Genomic DNA, 23,562 nt, shown 5'->3' on the forward strand with positions numbered 1-23,562 from the left:
TTAGCGGGCGGCCCAGGCTGGGGCACCTGGGCCATGTCCTGGCCCCCCTGAGGACAGGGGTTGGATGAGGCAGCTGAGAGACAAACACCACCCCCTCTGGCTTCTGCCGTTCCCGGGGAGCTTGCGAGCCAGGTGAGAGCTGAGCGGCCCCTTTCCTGTGCAGGTCCTGGGGCCTGTTACAGTAATCCCCCAGAGACAGGCAGCTCCAGAACTGCAAAGCAGCGTATGGGGTCTCAGCTATCAGGATGCACCAGCCAGCTTCTAGCTGGGGACCGTGCACGGCGTCATGTAGACAAGCCTGCGGCTCCATGACACCTGCTTCTGTGTCCCCTGAACACTGGTGGCCTGGCGCTGCCCCATTCACAAACCGTTCGAACAAACCCTTTAACACGACTCAGTTCACCGCTGAACAGCGGTTCAGGGGGTACCAGGGGGCCGTTCTAGAGAAATGCCCCCTAAAGGAACTTGGATTTGGGAAAGAACACGGCCCAAGTGGCAAATGCAATCCACTTGTGGAAGGGCTGGGACAGAATTTGCTCCATAAACGAGATAAAGCAGGAGTGAGGAGCCGGGAGATCCGTTTGGGCAGAGTGGGAGCCTTCTCTATCCTGCCCGGGATCAGGAGGGGAGCGGAGGCTCTGACGCGGCCCAGGCTCCTCCTACTTCACGGCCTGTCCCCACTCTGCACAAACTCACAGGGTGAAGTCCAGCTTTTCTGCGGAGCTGTCAGCCTATGGAGCCCCGACAGGGTCCCCGGGTGAGGAGCGGCTGGAATGCCCAGGCGGCCCCTGCACCTGGAGGTCTTGCCTGTCCCCTCCTGCCAGGCCTTCTCAGAGCAGGTTCTGAGGGGCAGGTTAGGGGTGCCTGGACACCCCCTAACTTGGTGGTAGCGTGGTCCACAGCAGGCCTTCTGCAGCCTGTTTCCGCATCTGTGGGCTCGCCCAACTGTGGACTGAAAATATTAAGGGCAGAAAATACATGTGCACCAAATACGTGCACCGCTTTCCTTGTCATCACCTCCAAGTGACACAGTCTAAGTGCCGTTGTCATGGCATTTACGCTGTGTCAGGCTTTTAAGGAGATGATTTAGAGCACAGAGGAGGATGTGCGTGGCGTGGGTTATATGCAAATACCATGCTCCCCCTTTTAAAAAAGAATTGCTTATTTGAAAGGGAGAGAGAGAGATTGATTGACTGATGATGATTTCTTGGGCCACCTCTGCTGCCCCACAGGTGCACCGGCAGGAAGCTGGATCAGAAGCGGAGGAGCCAAGTCTCAAAGCACGCACTCTGATGAGGGATGCAGCAGTCCCGAGTGGCGGCTTAACCCGGGTTGAGAGACAGCCCCGAATACTGCGCCATGTTACATGGGGGTCTGCGGCATTCTGGGAGTGTGGTATCCGTGGGGTGGGGTAGGGGGAGCAGGAGGGAGGGGGACGACTGTAGTGGGAACCATATTTCTAGGCCAAAGCTGGAAAATGACCAACTTCTTGTCCCTCAGTAGCACCGCGGCTGAGTCCAAACAACAACAACCCAACACCAATAACGAACGGCCTTGGAATACAGGAGGTACTTCAAAAAGCTCACGGAAATTGGGATCAGAAGATGAGTGGATGTTGGTACAAAAGTTTTTTGAAATCCATGCATATGGAGCTGGCGCTGTGGCACAGCAGGTTGATGGCCTGACATGAGGCGCTGGCATCCCCTGTGGGCGCTGGTTTGGGACCTGGCTGGTCCACTTACAATCCAGCTCTCTGCTATGGCCTGGGAAAGCAGTAGAAGATGGCCCAAGTCCTTGGACCCCTGCACCCATGTGGGAGACCTGGAAGAAGCTCTAGGCCCCTGGTTTCGGATTGGTGCAGCTCCGACCATTGTGGCTAACTGGGGAGTGAACCATCAGATAGAAGACCTCTCTCTCTCTCTGCATAACTCTGACTTTCAAGTAAGTAAATAAATATTTTTAAAAAATCTATGCATAGCTTTTTTGCATAATATACACTTACTCTATGAACTGTCTGAAGAACTCTTATATACATGTTCTTAATTAATCTTCTGCACCTAAATAAACTTACCTTTCGTTTCCATTGTCCATGAACTTTTTGCCTGCTTGGACTCTTCCCCCTTTCTGTGTGCTGCTTGTACTCGCCTAACACAGGGTCACTGAGGCTGGTCACGGAACACAGGCTGTATCCTGTGCGTGCCCTCGGTGAGGCTCAGACTCAGGGCCCACTTCGGAAACAACCTGGCAGCTGGCATGTTGCGTCCCGGGTTTGGGTCCTGACTAGCCGGCACTCACCAGCTATGTGGCTTTGGATGCGCGATTCGAACTCTGTGCCTCAGTCTCCCCATCCATAAAATGGGAGACAGCAGTCTCTACCTCTTAGGCACAGAATGGGGATTCAGAAAGTCAGTCCATGCGGAGCAGGCAGAGCAGGGCCAGTGAGTGGCAGCGGCTGTGGTGACGACCACTGTCGCACTCAGCTTCTGCGGCCCACGTGGCCCCGGCCCTGAGCTACTTTCTACCCCGGACCCCTCAGCTTCCAGCGCTCACTGCTGTAGGTTTCCCTTGTCATGCGGGTCACAGCACCCTGCTGGCGCACACGGGGGCAAGCGCAATGAGTCACAGTGTCACTGGCCTTGATTCATCTATTTCGAGGTTTCAGATATTTGCCCCGAATCTGACCTAAAAAAAGGTGTGACGAGTGACACACCAAAGGGGACCAGAGCCCTCGTGTGCAGCACGGAGTGCAGAGCTGTGCCAGCAGTGACCTGGCGGGTGTGGCCGATGCCGGCGGCTCTGGAGGTCTGTGGGGGGGTTCTTCCTTACCTGGGAGAGATGGGGCCACACAGGGCGACACAGCAGTTGGTGAAGATATTTCCGTAGCTGTAGGGGTTGTAATTGTCTTTCCCTCTTTTATTGGACCAAGATCCTTTAATCTGGAAGAGAAGCAGACTCCGTGACACACGGTAGCCTTCAGGGCGGTGCCCCAGAAACACAGAGGCTCAGCAAGGGGGCCAAACACGGTGGGGGTTCCTGTACCAGGGGAGCCGAGGGGCTTGGCTCAGGGGAGACGGGCATTTCCCCCAAACGGGGAAAACACCCCCAAATGGCAGCTTAGACTGGGGCGAGAGACATTCTCTGGGGACAGCACTCTTTCATGTGTCCTGCATGGGGCCAACATGGGACCAACATGGGACTAACATGATGCTGACACAGTACCAACACGGCCCTGAGAGGCCGTCATCCAGACTGTGAGATTGAGCCTTGAGGTGTTGCTGAAACCATGCGTTGTATGGATTCTGACTCCAAAGCTACCAAACACGAAGAGCTATGTTCTTGGCCTGTGTCCTATTGGCACCCATTTTCTCATGCCTTCCCCGAAGGGGCCTGACCTGTCCTGAGACATTCAGCTTATGCATGGGATTTAACAGGCTGTGTCCGACCCCACGTGCCACGGGGCGAGAGGAGCAAGGCCAGCGAGCAGCGCCTGCTACCGTTCTGTCCCGTTTCTATGCCTGCGTCTTGTGTTTAGTACAGGCAGGGAAACACCTGATAAAAGGGTTAAACTAAACAGACTGAGACGGGAAAGGCACACTCATTGGGTCGGCCTGCGGTGCCACTCTGCCCTGGTTTCTCCTTGTCAGGTGACCAGTTAAGCAGAGCCGGTGTGGTGGCATAGCACAAGTCCCAGCTCCACTTCCCGTCCAGCTTCCTGCTTGTGTGCCTGCGAGGGCAGCGGAAGACGGTCTCCTGCCACCCTTGTGGGAGACCAGAAGCTCCCGGCTCCTGGTTTCAGCCTGGCCCAGCCTCGGCCATTGCAAACACTAGGGGAGTAAACCAGCAGATGGAAGATCTCTCTCTGTCTTCTTCCCTCCCCTCCTGTAACTCTGTCTTCCAAATAAATAAATATTAAAAAAATTCTTTACAAAGGAGAGAAAGCATCTCTTCCCAGAGTCCTCACTCGGCCAACCTCAACATCTAACCTGCAGGACCAGCAACCTCTGCTGGTGACCCGCGGGAATGCCCCTGGGCACGCTTCCAGCCCACACCGCGTTCCCCATGGGCGTGGGGGCAGTCGACCCCTAACCTCTTCATCCCCCCCACCCCCCACTGAACACAACAGACCCCACCCTCGGCCCACGCCGGCTGCAACTTACGTCCTCGTTGGTTGTCTGGTTGGAGCTGATCAGGTACGTGTGGAATCCCGAGAGGCCGACGATGGACCAGACGGAGAAGAAGCACACCACGGCTTCCAGCACGGTGACCGAGTCAAGGAGGCCAACGGAGGCGGGCGGCTGGACACTGGGGGTGACAGCTGCCCGGCACCCTGCCCTTCCCCCGGCACCCGGCTTCTCTCTACGCAGAGGGAGGCCTCCCTGAGGGTGGGGACCGTCAGATCCTCCTGTCCCCACTGTGAGGGGCTGCATGGCTGGCTCCCTGAGTGTCACTTATGCATGCTGTCCCCGACACTGCTCTGTCACATGTCCCCGAGACTCCACGTGCAGCCGTGGCCGGGTCATCCCAGCCAGGAACGGCACTGCTTCCAGCTGGCTGTGGCTCTGGCCGTCCGTGAAAGGCCACCTCCAGCAGGGACGGGAGTTCTGCTCGACACTGCGGCCCTGCAGGTCTCTCCCGCAGGCAGGCTTGTGAGGCCCAGAGGCCTCTGCCCAGCCGGCTTATAGAGCAGTGCCGGGTGACGCCCGACTAAGGGGGGTGGGGCACACTCACACAGGGGCCATTTGTGCAGGGCTGTGTTCAGCGCCTTGGCAGGTAACTGAGAACCAGAAATTCTCACAGGACAGGAATGGGAGGAGGGCTACAGCCCCACACACGAGACACAGGAGAAAGGCCCAGCACTCCCCACCACATGAGACCCACCCACCAAGAGTGTGGTGACTGAAAAAGGCCAGAGAAATCTTTCTGTCCCGCAAATGTCTATCAAATACCATTTATGGGGTAGGCGTGCGGTCCGGTGATTAAGATCCTGCGTGGGACACCCACAGCCAGAACACAGTGCCCGGGTTCAAGTCCTGGCTCTGCTCCCAAGTCCAGCTTCCTGCTGATGCACACCCAGGAGGCAGCAGGTGATGGCTCAAGGACTCGGGGCCCCGCCACCGACATGGGAGACCTGCATTGTGGGCCCCACTTCCGGCTTCTGCCCAGCCCAGTTCCAGCTGTTGCAGGCATTTGGGGAGTGAACCAGTGAACTGGAGATCTCATCTGTCTGCCTGCCTTCTGAACAAATTAAAAGAAACAAATTTTAAAAAAAGTTAAATTCTATTTACAGAGACACAGCTGTTTCTGTAAATCATGGCTCTGGGAGTCTCAATAATGCCAGGCTGGAGCAAGCAACGCCGCTGCTGCCCTGCGTTTCCAAGGACGGAAGCCGCTCAGCTCGCACCCTAACACCAGTCACAGGTTTTTCTGGACTGGGTACAATTCATCTATGGGCTACAGAACTGAATGCACAACCCAGTGTGGTGCCCCAACCCGCCCCATCCACAACCACGACACATGGCACTGTCAGGCACAGCACAGGTGGGGTCAGGGGTAGTGTGGATCTGGAGGGGACAAGATCCCTGGCTGCCACCAGCCTGGGCCGTGTCTCCACTTTCCCCAGGGTTACCCCAGTGGGCAGATGGCCATGGTGGGAGCCTGTGGTGGACAAGGGGACACACGGGCGGTGGCCCACACTGCAAGGATGGTCTTGGCCCATCTCCAGGCCACTGCTCCCCCTGCAGGTTTCATCCCAGGAGGAGGCACTGTGACTGGGGCTAGGAATCTAGACGGCTTCAAGCAACAGCACCACCACCACCACCACCTCCACCACCACCAGCACCAGCACCACCACCACCACCTCCATCATCACCACCACCACCAGCACCAGCACCACCACCACCATCACCACATCCACCACCACCTCCACCACCACCACCTCCACCTCCACCACCACCATCACCAACACCTCCACCACCACCAGCACCACCACCACCACCACCACCAGCATCACCATCACCTCCACCACCACCACCTCCACTACCACCATCACCACCACCACCTCCACCACCACCACTACCACCATCACCACCACCACCATCACCACCTCCACCACCACCAGCACCACCTCCACCACCTCCATCATCACCACATCCACCACCACCACCACCACCACCACCTCCACCACCACCACCACCACCTCCACCATCACCACCACCACCTCCACCATCACCACCACCACCTCCACCATCACCACCACCACCAGCAGCACCAGCACCACCACCAGCAGCAGCGGTGGCTCTCTGTGGCTCAGAAACACATAGACTGCAGTGCCACCAGGGGAGAGGCACGGTGACCAGAATCCATGGGAGGGCACCAACAGCAGCCCACTTCTGTGACCCCTCCCCAGCCGGTCGCACAGCAGGTCTCACACGGCCTGACTCAACCCTCGGAGCAACCCAGGGAGAGGTGTGGTTTCCAGCCAACAGATGGGGAAACTGAGGCAGAAAGATTTGCCTAAGACACAGCAGAGCTATGTGGTGGAAATTTGCTCTGCCAGTACCACAGCAGGGCCTGTGGCTGCCCCTTTCCTCATTCTAGCTCAGGATTGGGGGGACCCACATCCAGACCACACGTCTCCTTGCTGACCCGTGGCTGCACGCTGAAGACGTACATACACTTCTCTTACCTGCATCAAAACCCATCTGCTGATTTTTAAAGAGAGGCAGGAGGAACCAAGCCAACTACCCCCGGACGAAAGGCAGGAGGCAGCTGGGTTTCAGAGCAGCTGCCATGGACAGCCTTGCTCTGCCCCATCCCCCAACAGGACAACGAGCCCCCCGGAGGCAGGGGGCTGGCTCTAAGTTCCCTTCAGCCCCTGGTCCCTGAATGTCCAAGACTGAGAGGTGTTGACCTACAGATGCCTACCTGGAGTCTGCGCCTCGTGGGTTCCAGCCCCAAGTGGGTGTCGCGTGGGAGAGTGGGGAAGGAGCAGTCCCTGCCCTCAGCAAGGGCGGGAGGAAGGCAAGGGGAGACGCCTGGGAGCCATGCGGATGGTGTCAGGAGGACCATAAAAGGTGAGATCATGTGACCATGAATCTGGAGCCTCTCTGGGTTCCAATTCTCAGAAAATGGCACAGGAACACAATTTTTCTGATGATTTCAGAAGCCTTAAATATACCCCCCCCCCCACACACACCATAGATCCGCATGGTCCCATGTTTAGATGCCCTGGTTTATTTTAACCCTCAGGTTACAGATAGGGAGCCACAGCTCAGAGGAGCGGAGCCACTCACAGCAGCTCATGCAGGGCAGAACTGGACCCGGTCCCGGACTCCTAGGAGAGAAGGAGCCGTCCCAAGGCCCTAAGGTCTGGTGGTGTAACCCTAAGGTCTGGTGGTGTCACCCAACAGGCACTTTGTGGGCTCCAGTGCTTGAAGCCGCGAGGTTGAGATGCCTGGGGACACCGATCCTCGGCCATCAGTCCCCACAGGCTCAGGGCCACCCTGCGTGGAGAACTGGTCTCTGCCACAGCCCATCTGCTCCTCACGTCCAGCCACGGAGGGTATGTGTTTGCTAACTGCCAAGTTCAGATAACACTTACGTGAAAAGTCTGTGAGTTTGTGTGAGCGTCCTTAAGAACCAGAATCCCTGGGGATCCAGAATGGGCAGCCAATGCTGATGTCCAGGGCTCTGCTGTGGTCCCCGACCCGAGCCTGTGCCCCAGGGCCTCTGAGAGAGAAGTGGGTACAGGGGCTCTGGGGCTCCCGAGGTGAGAAGATGCAGGTGGTCTGCAATCGTGTCCTTTTTTTCTTTTTTCTAACAGGCACAGTGGACTAGGCAGTGCTGTCTTCCGGGACGAGTGCTGACGGGAGAGCAGGTCCCTTTGCTCTCTGGCCAGAGCACATGCACAGCGCCCGCTGCTCCCAGGGAATCAGGGCCGGGTGCATGTCACCATCTTGCCCTCCTCACCAGGATGACACCTCAATCCCCAGACAGCCCTGGGACAACACAGCTGAGCCCTGCTGCCACAGCGCCCACCGCAGTGTCGGGGCTGGGGGCTGCTGAAGGGGGAGACCCGCCGGGGCCCCTGGCCACTGCCTTTCTCCAAGCCTCCTCTCCCGCATGCACGAACATCAGGCAACGAGCCCGTGAGGTCCTCCCAAATTAATCCAGGAGGTCATTGTGAGTCCCATCAAAATTCCAACTGTGATCTTAAAAGGTGACCCCTACATTCATCTAGATGACAGAGTATGTGAGGGCAGGTCAGACACTTCAGCAAAGAACCATCGCGGGGCGGGGAGAAAACATTTCTGGCCAACAAAGCGAGCCAGGTGCTGACAGCACCGGAGCAGCCACGGGGCCACGGCAGGACAGAGGCCACGGCCGGCCCCAGGGCCCGTGGCTTGAAGGCCTTTCCTGTGGGGGGGGGGGGGACAGGTGGCTCTTGGCCTCAGCCCAGCGACCCTCAGGGGCCCCAAGATGGTTGCAGGTCACCAGGTCTCCTCCAGGTCACCACTGTCTCCCTGCCGGTGCAGAAGCAGTGGTCCCAGTGTCCCTCTTGCCGTTTCTGGAGGCTGCCCAGGAAATGGTGCCCTTACTTGCCCGCAGGTGCAGCATGGCTGTGTGCATTCTTGTTCTAAAATCAGCTCAGTTTTTATTTCAAACATGACAGATAGCAAATATAATGATGTATTACACACACACACACACACACACACACACACACGACGGTACTTTGAAAAGCGTGTGGAGCATGGAATTAAAATGTATTTACTGGGGCCAGCACTGTGGCATAGCAGGTTAAGCCACTGTCTGCAATGGGCACCAGTTCGAGTTCTGGGTGCTCCACTACCAATCCAGCTCTCTGCTAATGGCCTTAGAAAAGCAGCTTGGACCCCTGTACCCACATGGGAGATCTGGATCAAGCTCTTGGCTTCTGTCTTGTCCTGCCCTCGTCATTGTAGCCATGTGAGGAGTGAATCAGCGGATGGAAGATCTCTCTCTCTCTCTCTCTCTCTCTCTCTCTCTCTCTGTAACTCTGCCTTTCAAATAAGTAAATCTTTTTTTAAAAAAGTATTTATTTTTTGATGCAAAAAATTCCGACATCCATGCCTATGGAGTGGGGGTGTCTTCAAACACTTCTTGGAAAATGCCTATTAGGAAAAAACTATGCATGGATTTCAAAACCTTTTGCACCAAAATTCTTATTTTAAAATTAACTTTCCCATGAACTGTTTGAAATACTCTCATACAATAGCAACAGAAGCCCTTTGGGGTCCTTGATAATTTTTTAACATTAGAAAGGAGTCTGGAAGCCAAAATATTCGAGAGCTGCTGGGATAGAAGTGGCAATGAGGCCGGATTTCAGCTCACACCAATCACACCACAGACAAATCCCCATGCCGAGCGGGGGAAAAGCAATGCACAGACATTAAAGGAAATATCTGTGTAACTTTGGGGAGAAGATGTAAGACACACAACTTAGGAGCTACAGAGTACAAGATTGTGTTCATTAATAAATTTAAACATTTTTTGTATAAAATAGTAAACTTAAAAGGAAAGTGACAGATTAAGAGAATTATATTGGCAAAAGATACTACTCCTGAGAATACATAAAGAATGCCTACCTGTTACTACAAAAGATACAAAACAACCCAATTTAAAAATGGGCAAAGGGATCACTTGGCCAGCAAGTATGAAAAGATATGCAACATTGGGGCCGGAGCCATGGCGCAGTGGGTTAATCCTCTGCCTGCAGCGCTGGCATCCCATACGGGCGCCGGTTCTAGTCCCGGTTGCTCCTCTTACGATCCAGCTCTCTGCTGTGACCTGGGAAAGCAGCAGAAGATGGCTCACATGCTTGGGCCCCTGCACCCACGTGGGAGACCAGGAAGAAGCACCTGGCTTCTGGCTTCAGATCGGTGCAGCTCTGACCATTGCGGCCATGTGGGGAGTGAACAAATAGAAAGAAGACCTCTCTCTCTGTCTTTCCCTCTCACTGTCTGTGGCCCTACCTCTCAAATAAATAAATAAAAATCTTAAAAAAAGAAAAGATATGCAACATCATTATCCAGAAAGTAGCAATTGGAACAGTGAGCTGCTTTTCTCCCCATCAGGTTAGCAAAGTTGCCAGGTCTGACAACACGCAGTGCTGGCGCGGGTGTGGGGACAGGAGACAGAACACAGAGGTGCAATCTCTACGGGACCATGTGGCATCTCTGTCAACATTTAAAACCCACTGCACCCTCAAGTCAGAGGCTGTGCACCTCCCTGTCCGTCCTAGAAAGAGAATACCATCTGTGCAGGAGGCACGCACAAGAACATTCACGACTTCATTTTTTTGAGCAGTAAAACCCCAGAAATCTAAATATTCCTCCACAGAAGAACACTACTCTGGAATTCTACAAAGCAGTTTAAAAAGGAACGTGGAAGGTCCCTACACCGACATGGAGACAGCTCCTGGAGGTACTCAAACGCCCGACTACAGCACAAGGTAAGGAACAGGCGCTCTGAGGTCCGGGCACTGCTCCTACCAACATTGCGTTCACGTCTGATGCCCCCCTAGGTCATCACGGAAGGACGCACACACCCACGAGGATGCCCACAGAGGCCCGGAGGAAAGGGTCAAGGGCATGCCCCTCCTCATGTCTGCCCGTCTGCTGTCTTTACAGAGACAGCATCTTCTTGGGTGATGCCAAAACCAAACCACAATCTGATGCTTACTCTTCACACAACTGCCTCCACCCCACTGGTGAGGGGCCGTGGGGCTGGGGGTAGAAGGCCCGGGTTTGCACTCTGCGGCACTGCGGAGCACACACCAGGATGTCAGTTAGGTTCTTGGAGCAGGTGCACCTGTGCTGTTTTCTGGCGTTCCTCTGAGAAGCAACAGATCACAGGATGGACAGGTCAGCGAGAGCCAGTGCTGCCTTCATTCCTGCTCCACTGTGACACACGGTGGCCCTTCTGTGGGTGCCTGAGCCTCCTGCCCAGTCCCATTCAAACAGGTGCCTGGCGCCCACCAGGCCACCAGGCTAAGCTCGTAATGAATGCAAATTGGGGATACAAGGGCTTCCTGGCAGAAGCCTCCGCCAACGAGGAATCAATTACCGTTGCTTTGCCCACCGCACAAGGGCCTTTTCATTTCGGAAGTGCTGCACGACAAGTCGTGATTCCAAATGACTGTAATCTCTTTAATTGGATGTTAACGCTACGTTAGCTGAAACACGGAGCGCGGGCACGCGAGCCCCTGCCGGGGGTCTTCCTCTAGGGTGCCCATGGCCGGCGGCTCTCCCAGCGCCTGCTCTCCCCAGGGTCCGTCCACAGGTGCACCCCCCAGGGCCTGAGGAGGCTGCGGGGAGCATTGGCTTGTACCTTCTGTGATGTGCACCACCCTGGCCAGGCAGCTGACGCCCCCTCCTGCGCAGGGAGCTACACAGAGGATCCCCGAGGTTCTGCGGGCTCACGTGGGGCTCACGCACGCATCACTGCTGAGTTTGTAGACACATCTCAGCCGGCTCGCCCTGAGCCAGCACCGGGTGCCTCCCCTCCCACCACCACCATTTACCCCGGGGCACCCTGGGCGGAACCCACAGGATTGAGGCGCAGTCTCCCCTTAGCACAGATCCCACTGCTCTGCTTCTCCTGCTGAGTTGTCCCTTTGTCACAAACTTCCCGCTTGGGGGTGTGTGTCATTATTTCCCTCCTGCTGCTATTTGAATGTCCTTAAACCCAGAACAGAAACCCACTCTGAGGAGGACGCCATGCACCCACCCCAGTCACACGTGGGTGCCCAGTTCCACGCACCCCACCTCCTTCCCAGTCTTCAGTGAAGTCAGGGTTTGGGTGTCACTGCCCCTTCCCCATCTCCCCTGGGTGCCCCTGCGTCAAGGGCAGGCTGCCTCTCCCCCAGCCCCCTGCAGCACCCAGTCTTGCTCTGCTCTCCTCCCCCTGCCCCACACCCTGCACCCCTCCAGGCCTGGCCTGTTGTCGCCTCCCCGGGGTCACCTGGGCAGCCTCTCCTGATCTGACCCCCCCACCCCGGGCACAGTCGGTGGCTTTCACAGCGCCACAGGCTCTGCTTGGAGGCCCAGATCTCGGCCACAGCAGACCTCTGCATGCTGCCCACCATCCTGCCCTGCCCAGCCGGGGTCCTTCTCGACCTTGTAACCCACAGGTATGGGGCAGTCAGTCTCAGGGAAACCCCGCTACCTGTGCCCGTGCCTCCCACTAAACATTTCACCACCACCATCAGGGCATCCGAGGTGAGGCCGCAGCGGGCGCTCGAGTGGCTCGGAACAAACCTCCCTGTAGGGACTGGGGTGGACTGAGGGCCTGGCCTCACCTCCTTGGAGATTCCTTGCATCTCATTCCCTGGGGAAGACCAGACAGCTGGTGGGAGTCCAGAGCGGGGACAGCCTCGGGGCCCCTTCCCCGCCACCTCTGCTTCTGTGATAGGAAGATGGGGGGGTGCAGGGGGCGGCAGCCTAGGGGAGGGGAAGGGGGAGGCAGGACCGGCTACAGCCCCTGGGGCCAGAACTGCTCTTGCTGAGGCCACGCCTCCCCTCACTTCGGGCAGGGCCTCCACGGGTGTAGACGGGGAAGGAGCCTGCTGACCACCAAGAAAGGGCCAGGCCTGCTACCCACAGCTGCCGGGCTCTTCCCCCACACCGGTCCCAGACCCCACTCGGCCTTGGCTTCCCTGCCGTGGGCGAGCTGCTGGGTTAGGTGGGCCTTGGGGGGAGCCTGGGGCCCATCATGGTTGCCTTGCCTTGGTGTTCTGGAGAGCTGCGTGGCTGGCTGTCCTTAGCATTTTAGTCTCTAGTCTCACTTCCTCCGTGACACTGTGCTCACCTGGAGGTGTGACACAGCCTGGCCAGGGTCCTCGTTTCTCACTCACACGTGTTTACATCACGGCCAGGAGACCAGATGCGAGGCCATGGAAGGCCTGACCATACACGTTATTGTCCTGCCCCGGAACGCCCTGCAGAGGCCAGCTGCACAGGCGGGAAACCTCCCAGGGTTGGAGAACATGGACTTGACTGACTCCTGCTCTGGACATCTGCAGAGGCCGAGCGCGGGCAGCTCTGCCGTCCATCAAAGGCTCTAGAAGCCGAACCCCTCTGAGGAAAAGGCAGGACCCAGCCTCTTGTCCATCTCCCGCATCCCAAAGTGACCTCACCTGCACTTATCAAAAGACACTCACGGACATGAGGGAGTGACACGGCTGGCCCGACAAGGTTCTAACCACCGGACTCAGGGAGCCACTTGCTTCCACAGTAGAGAGGAAGCTTGATGGCTGGTATTGTCCAGAGGTGATTGTGTAGGGAATTCCAGGCCTGGGCAGGAGGTAACTGCCACGTGCGTGGACCCCAGACCCACTGGAGCCCCCCTGGCCGTCACAGATTGCCTAGAGAGCACAGCATCACCCACCAATCAGAGGAAGGTCACAAGCCCGCAGAGAGGCAGCAGGTGACGGCTCAGGTGCTGGAGCCCTGCACTCCTGTGGGGACCTGGAGGGAGTTCCGGGTTCCTGGCTTCAGCTGGCCCAACCCTGATTCCTGAAGGCACTGGGGAAGTGAAGCAGCAGATGGAAGAGACTTATCCCTCCCTGTTCCTCTGTCACTCTGCCTTTCAAGTAGATGGGAAAATTTTTAAAAATTTTATGGAAAAAGTGAATTAAAACATAAGTTTATTTTCATGCAAAAAGTTTTGAAATCCGGGGCCAGTGCTGTGACGTGGAGGGTAAAGCTGCCGTCTGCAGTGATGGCATCCCACATGGGCGCTGGTTCTAGTCCTGGCTGTTCCACTTCCGATCCAGTTCCCTGCTAATGTGCCTGGGAAAGCAGTGGAAGATGGCCCAAGTGCTTGGGCCCCTGCACCCATGTGGGAGACCTGGAGGAAGCTCCTGGCTCCTGGCTTTGGCCTGGCCCAGCCCAGGATGTTGCAGCCATCTGGGGAGTGAACTAGTGGATGGAAGACACCTCTCTCTCTCTCTCTCTCTCTGCCTCTCTGTAACTCTGACTTTCAAATATAAATCTTTGAAAAAGTTTGAAATCCATACAGTTATTTAACAATGCAATTTTTATTAACTTTTTGGAGACTCTCCATATGCAAGGATTTCAAAGAACTTTTGCATCAAAATAAGCTTATTTTTTAATTCGATTTTCCATGAATTTTTTCAAGCACCCTTGTGTGCGTGTAGGTGCACATGCATGCATGTTCGTCAGGATACTTGGGAAACGGAAGGAAAGGATAACGTGCATTTTCCATAAACTTTTCAAGACCCCTCATATGTTCAGTCCATCAGAAGAGGGAAGGGAGTGGGCGTGGCCAGCTCTGCAGGGGCCCTGTCAGGGATGGACTGAGACAGAAAACCTCTCACCTCCACCTGCACTTGAGCTGCCTGGCCTCAGGAGGCCACAGCCTGGTCCCTGGCACCTGTGAGTGTATCGCCCTGCCCGACACATGCAATGCAGCCTGCACACGTGACGGATGACACGGGTCAGGAGAGAAGATTTCTCCCGGAAGCCACCAGCATGGAGCCCATCTGGGGGGGGGGGGGGCACTGTTCCTGCTGAGGTCAGGGAAGTGGGTGGAAGACAGGGCAGGAGGGATGCAGAGGGTGAGAGGGACCTGATCGGCGGTTCCTGGCTTTGAAGAGGAAGGGGCAGGAGCGAGGGACTGCAGAGCCCCCAGAGCTGACAGCAGCCCCCTGCTGAGGGGCGGAAAAGGACCAGGACCTCGGTCCCTCGCCCATGACTTTGGTCCGTCAGCTGCAGAAGCCTGCGCCAGGCTCTCCCGAGAGCACTCGGATCCCAGAGGAGAGCGAGAGGTGGGGCCACACAGCTGCGTGGCGACGCAGGACGTTATTTTCAGCCGTGATGTGCATGGCTATGTCTCACAGCGGCCGCAGGCTCCCTGTGGAAGCAGTGGCCTGGGCCTCAGGGCCGCCAAGCCCCCAGGTGTGGGAAGAGTACGCACGCAGAGGCTGCGGCTGCGTTCAAAAGCCGGCCAGGGGACAACTCTGGCTCTGTCCCACGCGGGGGAGCTGCGGGGGCTGAACACAGGAGCGCGCCCACTCCATCTCCCCTCCGCACGCCTCCTGCCTGCTGCGGGCCTCTCTGGCAAGGTCAGCCCGTGCTGCCGCGCGCACTTCCGGCAGCAGCGCCTGTCTGTTCCCTTCCTGGGGACCGCGGCACCCTGGGGTCTGTGTTCCACGCTGTGCACGGCCAACCACAGTAACTAGCAGACCCACGTGGTACCAAGGAAGGTTCTGGAACAGCACACCTGTCACACACACTGTCACGGGAAGAAGCCCCCCGCCCCCCACGCTGTGCAGCTGAGTCCCTCACCCCTGTCCTGATCATCGGCCTCGTTAGCCAACTACTGACTGCACACAGGTGTCTGTAAACCATGGGGACCATCTGCCCATCAAAGTGACAGCAGACGGGGCCCCGCCTGATGAGCACACAGCCGCCCTGATGAGCACACAGCGATGCTAGCTTCCGGGGGTGGCCATGCGTCCACGCCTGGCTTTCTGGCTAACGCGCACCCTGATTTACCGGAGGCCGAGTCGCTCACGGAGCCAAGTGCTGGGCTTCCATCCCTCATGCAGCTGAATCTTGTTCTCTGGCTGCCTTACAGAATGGAAGCCAACAAGAGCCCTGGGCAAAGGCGAGGACGTGAGACCGTGGGAGGTCAGACCGCACCGCCCACAGCAGCGACGGAGAAACGCGGCCGCCGGGAAGGATATCTGGCAGGGCTGTCCTTCAGGGCATTTAGGAATCCTGTTTGCTGGGAACCTGCGGGAGCGAAACCGGGATTTAGTGTTGGACATCCAGCTGCAGGACGGACAGGCTCCTGCTGACAGCTCTCACTGGCTACAAAGCACGGGTCTCTAAAGCTCGGGGAAATGACAGCCTTGCTGCGGCTCCCAGCTGACGGATCAGAGCCTGCGGTCCCACTAGTCACTCACCAAGATGGCAGCTTCGTGCTAGGCCCAACACCTGCAGCACAGTTCCCCAGAAGTCACTGTTCTGAGGGCTCCTCTGTTTTCCTCATTCCATAGGAAAACAACACTGTGCACTTTCTTTTTCCATTTCCCCCTCAGTTTGCTACTCTCTGACCCCGGATGGCTTAGAAGTGAGGCAACCTGTCAAAGGCTTCTCTCTGCTCCTTGAGTAAACTGAGTCATGAGTTCAAGTCCGTTCCTGGCTCCTTCTGGGCTTCAGACATTTTAATGTGAGCGGTGTGTGCCCAAGGAAACGCTTCTTTAGGGCTTGCGTTCAGGAGCGTGTGACAAACAGCGATTCTTGCTGTGGGTCTGGACGGTGCACGTCCCGTCTCAGGGTGGCCCCGTGGGTCCCCCTGTGCCCTACGAGGCCTGGGGCTTCTGGGGACGGAGTGGGGCCCTCTTGCATTGTGCACGTGTGTGGTTTCTGACTGCTGCTCGGGGTCCTGTCCCGCTGTAGGAAGTGAAGCGGGGCGGGGCGGGGGGAATGGCTCGGCCCCTGCCGCCCCCCTACAGGGGCACATCTGGCCACACGGTGGGACAAGGGGCAGGGGGGGGTTGGGTCAAGAGCTACAGAGGATGGATGGGTGCTCGGGGCCTCCTTCTGCCTCTCTGTGAGGCTGGCAGGGTGCCGCCAGCACGCGGACGTGCTGCAGGGTTGTGGAGCAAATGCAATCTTGAGGCAAAACGACATTAAGAGAAGGGGTCTCTCTCCACTGTACTCACACCTGCCGCTTGCCTGCCCTCTCCTTCCTCCACGGGGAAACGCTGAGGCCATAAGACCCCGCCCCGCCCCGCCCCCACCTCAGCTCCTCAGACCTGCCTTCCACACTCAGAACCTGTGACCTGGCAAGGGAAGCAGGCGTGGGTGTGCATGTGTGCAAAGGTGTGTGAGAACAAGTGTAGGTGTATGAGTGTGTGTGTGAGACAGAGACTGTTAGTGTGTGTGCGCGTGTGTGTTCCCTGGCTTTCTGTGGGGGACCGGGCAAGTGAGAACTGGCTCCTGACACCCGGAACGCAGTGGCAAGGCCACCAGTCCCATGGGATGGCGCCCTGGGAGCACGTGTGGTTGTGAAAGATGACGCAGACACGCAGCGGGTAACTGCGCCTTCTCAGTGGCCCGCAGCGGGCGAGCATCTGCACTTCTCCAGCTGTGTCAACACTGCTTCCTTTAAGTGACGTGGGACAGCCTACGGACGCACAGACGGGGCCCTGGCTCCAGTCCTGCCACTTCCGGACTCTGACGTTGGGGGCCCGGGTGCCTCAGCCCCGGGGTTGGGGAGCAAAGCCCACCAAGGCACTGGCCCAGCACACACCTGCATGGTGTCACGAATGCGAGTCCCATGTGGACAGGTTACCGTCAGGGAGAATGGGACCTGGGAGTGATGTCCCTCTGGAAATGGGAGTCAGCCATTTCACGTCCAGAAGGCACTGATGTGAAACATGCCTGCACCTCCCACTCCCCCAGCCCACACGTGAGCCCCTCTGGCGCTCAGCACCCTCCACTGGTGGTTTGGGCGCAGCCGCAAGGGGAGGGAGGGAGATTTTGCTCAGATTCTCCCGGAACGGATCCAGAAAGGGGCTGTGCTCTCGCCAGTGGGTGGCCACCTGGCAGGAGTGTGGACCAGACGTAAAGCCAGCCTCTGCTGCGGCTAGTGGCCCTGTGATGGCTCAAGCCAGTTAACTTCCTTCTCATCACTCCATCATAGGAAAGTGGATGACCAATGGATAAAACAAATTCAGAGCTGTGGCCTTGAGAACGGGGAAGGACAAAAAGCCATTGCTTAGGCAGATACATGTAAAAACCATTCGTAGTCAGATCCAATGTTCACCAAGCTGGCTGCCTTGATGTGCTGGGGCTGGTTTACGCATAGCCCAGCACATAAGGGAACACGTTTTTACTCTATGGAGGTGCGTGCACAAGAAAACCCTGTCTTTACCCCCATCCTTTTCCTGAGAAGGGGTAGCCCTGTGCGAGTAGCTGCCACTTTAAGGACAACACACTCTGCTACTCCATGGTGGTCACTGAGGCTCGGGTGCACTGTGCGTGATGTGGGGACGGCTCTTCTCAGGGTCCCTGTGCAGAAGGCATGGGCACGGGTGTCACGGGCAAAGTCTGGTGAGCGGAGTGAAACCTGGTCCAGGTGTGACCCTGGACAGTGATGCTGCAGGGGGTGGTGGGGGGTGGGGCGGGGGGGCGGGGAGGTGAAGGGGGATGAAGGTGAGAAGTGAAACAGGGCTGGGCCGGAAGTGAGGAGGTGGAAAAGGTGAGAGACGGGGAGAGAGGAGAAAGAGAGAGCCCGAAATGACCAAAATAGTAAACCAAAATTAAACCAGGAAAGCAAAGTCAGGCCAATGGTTACATACGAAATCTGATTTCGCAGCATACTTACGAAGAATGACGTGGGTGATAACGAATGCAAATATAAAGACTGTCAGAAAAGACAGGGATAAAATAAACATATAAAAAAATCTGTAGTTTCTTTTCCCCACACAGTTGCCTACCCAGGGACAGTGGTGATCAAACCGTTCTGAAAGAGAGACAGAAAAAAAAAAAAAAAAGAAGTGGAAATCAGTTAATCAAGTGGGTTTTAACTTGAGGGAGCCCCTCCCGCCCAGCCAACACGTGGCACTGTCACACAACGAGATCCTACTGTGTGCTTCCTTCAGAGCATGCGCCAAGCGGGCACTCCGAGAGTGGAAGTACTCTCCAACACACTAAACTAAAAGCAGGCGTTCACCTCCAGGGGCGAGGTGGGGAAACAGGAGGACAGGTTCTCATTAGAGTCAGAAAGGTGAACACGTTTCTCTTTCCTACAGCACAGAGCCAGCTCCACGGGATGCTGAGGGCTGGGCTGGGCTGGCACCGGGTGACGGGTGACGGGTGATTGTCTCCCACCCCCAGGGGCCACAGAGAGAGCTCACAGGGGGCCTGGGACGGGACACAGGGACAATTTTTTGTTCTCCCATTTCGGTTACCAATGTATCACATACATTAATCACACACAGTAATACAGTTGGTTTCCAACATTCCTGCGAGGAAAAGGATGACGCTGCCCTGTTTTGCAGATGAGCAAGACTGAGGTGTAGGGAGATGGGAGACTGGCCAGCTCGGAGACAGTACAGCCAGAACTTGAGCCCAGGTGTCTGGGGGCTGCCGCCGGCTCCTGGTGCACAAGCACCCTGCAATGCCCGGGTGCCAGGCAGGGCACTGTCGCGCCACGGTACCTGAGGTGCCACCCCAGGGCTGCTCACCTTGGGGAGTCCACACAAGGTCTGTAATGCATTCGTGAGCTGCTTTTGCCCTTGCAAGAGAAAGCAAAGGGCTTCTCCCTACTGCTCTGCGGATCTGTTCAGAGTGACTGTTCAGGGTTTTCCTACCCCGCTCTGTCCTGCACCACAGGGGTGGGGGACATGGGGCACGAAACTCAGCTTTGTCCTGGGGCTCTTGACCAAGCTCACCTTCTACTCGGTTTTTCATTATCATCTATCTCTACGTGCTTGCAAACACATGGAGAAGGCTGTGTGAGATGTGACTATATAAATACAAACATCATAAAGCCAACCCGTCTTGGGTTTGACGTCAAATGCCAGCTTGCTTCTTGACAAGGGCCTGCGGACACGTTGGGGGCAGGACGACACAAGAACTGGAAGAATCCCTTGGTGCAGCCATCTGAGCAGGGGCTCGAGGAGGAAGTTCTGAGCTTGCCAGCCGGGCGAGTAACTGCTATGGGTGTAGTCAGGGGGAGTTACAGGCTAAGCTGCCGGCTCCACAGAGCTGGAAAACTAATCCTTGGATAAAGCCCACTTCCCTGGGGTGGGGAGAGAGGGCAGTGACACACTGGGGCGACACTTTCGTGACAGACTCACATCATGATGGTTCTATCCAGGGCAGGCCATGGGCTCTGGGTGTTCACCAAGTGGCGGCAGGTGTGCCCACCCTGGTGGGCAGCCAGGCAGGTGGGGGAGGCCATGTTGGGACTCTCCGTGTCCTCACAGCTGGGCCGGGAACCCACCACTGCTCTAAAAACAACCTCGCAGTGCAAACAGCAGCAGAGCCCTTGTCTCCCCCCGGCACTGATCTACAGTCTGTACGGTGAGATGGCTGTACCAAGGGCGACAAGAGGAAGCAAACCGGAACCAGCCAGGCTTCTCGCGGACTCTTCACTGTGAGGACAGAACACGGGGATGAGAGCGTTGGTCCCCGCTGGGAACGCTCACCTCTAGATCCTGCAGGTGGTGGGGGCTGAACCCTGAGCTGTGGTGAGATCACTTCCCACCCAAGAAGGAGGCGGGACTGGGCAGCAGCATATGCACCAGGACCACCCCACCCGGACATGGAGGCCTGGCAGCTCCTGTAGGCCATTTCCACCGCCTCACACACCTGCTGCTGCCCCTCTCACACACCCCTCACACACCTGCTGCTGCCCTGCCCTGCACATACCTGCTCATGCACCTGCTGCTGCACTGCCCCTCACACACCCCCTCACACACCTGCTGCTGCCCTCAGAACACACCCCCTCACACACCTGCTGCTGCCCCCTCACACACCCCTCACACACCTGCTGCTGCCCTCCTCACACCCCCTCACACCCCTGCTGCTGCCCCCTCACACACCTGCTGCTGCCCCCTCACACACCCCTCACACACCTGCTGCTGCCCCGCCCCTCACACACCCCTCACACACCTGCTGCTGCCCTCCTCACACACCCTCACACACCTGCTGCTGCCCCGCCCCTCACACACCCTCACACACCTGCTGCTGCCCTCCTCACACACCCCTCACACACCCGCTGCTGCCCCGCCCCTCACACACCCCTCACACACCTGCTGCTGCCCCGCCCCTCACACACCCCTCACACCCCTGCTGCTGCCCCGCCCCTCACACACCCTCACACACCTGCTGCTGTCCCGCCCCTCACACCTCCTCACACACCTGCTGCTGCCCTCCTCACACACCCTCACACACCTGCTGCTGCCCCCTCACACACCCCTCACACACCTGCTGCTGCCCCGCCCCTCACACACCCCTCACACACCTGCTGCTGCCCTCCTCACACACCCTCACACACCTGCTGCTGCCCCGCCCCTCACACACCCCTCACACACCTGCTGCTGCCCCGCCCCTCACACACCCCTCACACCCCTGCTGCTGCCCCGCCCCTCACACACCCTCACACACCTGCTGCTGTCCCGCCCCTCACACCTCCTCACACACCTGCTGCTGCCCCGCCCCTCACACACCCCTCACACACCTGCTGCTGCCCTCCTCACACACCCTCACACCCCTGCTGCTGCCCCGCCCCTCACACACCCTCACACACCTGCTGCTGCCCTCCTCACACACCCTCACACCCCTGCTGCTGCCCCCTCACACACCTGCTGCTGCCCCGCCCCTCACACACCCCTCACACACCTGCTGCTGCCCCGCCCCTCACACACTTGCTGCTGCCCCGCCCCTCACACACCCCTCACACACCTGCTGCTGCCCCGCCCCTCACACACCCCTCACACACCTGCTGCTGCCCCGCCCCTCACACACCCCTCACACCCCTGCTGCTGCCCCGCCCCTCACACACCCTCACACACCTGCTGCTGTCCCGCCCCTCACACCTCCTCACACACCTGCTGCTGCCCCGCCCCTCACACACCCCTCACACACCTGCTGCTGCCCTCCTCACACACCCTCACACCCCTGCTGCTGCCCCGCCCCTCACACACCCTCACACACCTGCTGCTGCCCTCCTCACACACCCTCACACACCTGCTGCTGCCCCCTCACACACCTGCTGCTGCCCTCCTCACACACCCTCACACCCCTGCTGCTGCCCCCTCACACACCTGCTGCTGCCCCGCCCCTCACACACCCCTCACACACCTGCTGCTGCCCTGCCCCTCACACACCTGCTGCTGCCCCGCCCCTCACACACCCCTCACACACCTGCTGCTGCCCCGCCCCTCACACACCCCTCACACACCTGCTGCTGCCCCGCCCCTCACACACCCCTCACACACCTGCTGCTGCCCCGCCCCTCACACACCCCCTCACACACCTGCTGCTGCCCTCCTCACACACCCTCACACACCCGCTGCTGCCCCGCCCCTCACACACCCCTCACACACCTGCTGCTGCCCCGCCCCTCACACACCCCTCACACCCCTGCTGCTGCCCCGCCCCTCACACACCCTCACACACCTGCTGCTGTCCCGCCCCTCACACCTCCTCACACACCTGCTGCTGCCCCGCCCCTCACACACCCCTCACACACCTGCTGCTGCCCCGCCCCTCACACACCCCTCACACACCTGCTGCTGCCCCGCCCTCCTCACACACCCTCACACACCTGCTGCTGCCCCCTCACACACCCTCACACCCCTGCTGCCGCTCCACCCCTCACACCTCACACACCTGCTGCTGCCCCGCCCCTCACACACCCCTTCACACACCTGCTGCTGCCCCGCCCCTCACACACCCCCTCACACACCTGCTGCTGCCCTCCCTCTCCTGCCCACAGTCTGCAGGCTGCCTGCTCTGCACTTTCCTCTCTGCAGAGACTGCCTATGGTGGCACCAGGCTTAGCCTTCATCTCCTTCTCCAGAGTCTCTTGTTGGTGATCTCTGCTTTCCATGGTTCGAATGCCAACCCCCCCGATGTCACCAAAATGGCCGTCTCCCACCTTAAGCACCAGGCATCCACTGCCCAGCCTGATGGGCATCTCAAATGGACCTGGTCCCAAAGAGACCTTCCCACCACCCCTCCCTATACACCTGCCTCTTCTGACTCCCTGAAGCCCAGGCAGGTGTTGTTCTTGACCCCGTTCTTCCATTAGCCCCACATCCAACCAAGGAGAAGTCCTGTTGGCCCTGCCCTGGCGACGTCTACAAACTTCTTACTTATTTTCCACTTGGTTTTGTCTTCCGTCTTTGCCTAAGCGTAACACACATCTGTCAAAAGACTGGACAAACTCTCCCACCACCAGGACCCCAGTGTGAGTCAGCCACCCAAGGCCACACGATCAGGGAGCCACAGAGCTGGGATGGCGACCCAGGGCTCCACGTGTCCACATCGGAGGCTGCCGCCCCACTGCCTGTCTTGAGCGGTGCCTGCCTGCATCACACCATCTCTAGGAAACAGCAGCACCATCAGACCCGCGGCTGCCAGGAGTTCCTGATCTTGTTGGGGAGGACGCTATTCCTCCACTCCAAAACTTTCCCTGACCCAAGGACTGAACCCCTGGTTAACCTCATTTAGCTTCTACGCCAGCCTGCTCAGTCCTGCGGCTGCCAGCATAGAGCATTCTTCCTTTATGGTTCAGATGAAAACGGGCCCCAGAAACTGGTGCTGTAAGGCCACCCTCCTGCCCCAAGTGTGCTCAGAGGAGTGGCCCTGTGAGTTTGGGCAGGGTACCTGTGCCACTCAGTTTCCAGGGTAGAGACGTGGGCAGGAACTGGGCATGAACGGAGTCAGGGGGCAAGGATCCCAGGGACCCAAGTGAAGCAGCACCTGGCCAGGAGGGTGCACGGCTGGAGGAGGCCAGGGTAGCCGGTGGCTG

At 58.0% G+C, this 23,562-nt stretch overlaps 1 protein-coding gene across 4 annotated transcripts in view; it reads right to left on the reverse strand.

Annotated features, from left to right (window-relative positions):
• ZDHHC14 (zDHHC palmitoyltransferase 14) overlaps window positions 1-23,562 on the reverse strand; it is a 261,769-nt gene that overhangs the window by 13,177 nt on the left and 225,030 nt on the right. For all 4 annotated transcript variants that reach the window (XM_070073338.2, XM_002714972.6, XM_070073342.2 and 1 more), the window contains exons 4-7: window positions 18,403-18,540; window positions 15,752-15,800; window positions 4,158-4,260; window positions 2,827-2,936 (exon numbers count right to left, since the gene is read on the reverse strand). In XM_070073338.2, the coding sequence (XP_069929439.2) occupies window positions 2,827-2,936; window positions 4,158-4,260; window positions 15,752-15,800; window positions 18,403-18,540 (400 nt within the window). The remainder of the gene's footprint in view (window positions 1-2,826; window positions 2,937-4,157; window positions 4,261-15,751; window positions 15,801-18,402; window positions 18,541-23,562) is intronic.

This window comes from Oryctolagus cuniculus, chromosome 5 (assembly GCF_051225735.1).
Source record: "Oryctolagus cuniculus isolate XC-2025 breed Fujian yellow rabbit chromosome 5, ASM5122573v1, whole genome shotgun sequence".
Lineage (NCBI taxonomy): Eukaryota > Metazoa > Chordata > Mammalia > Lagomorpha > Leporidae > Oryctolagus > Oryctolagus cuniculus.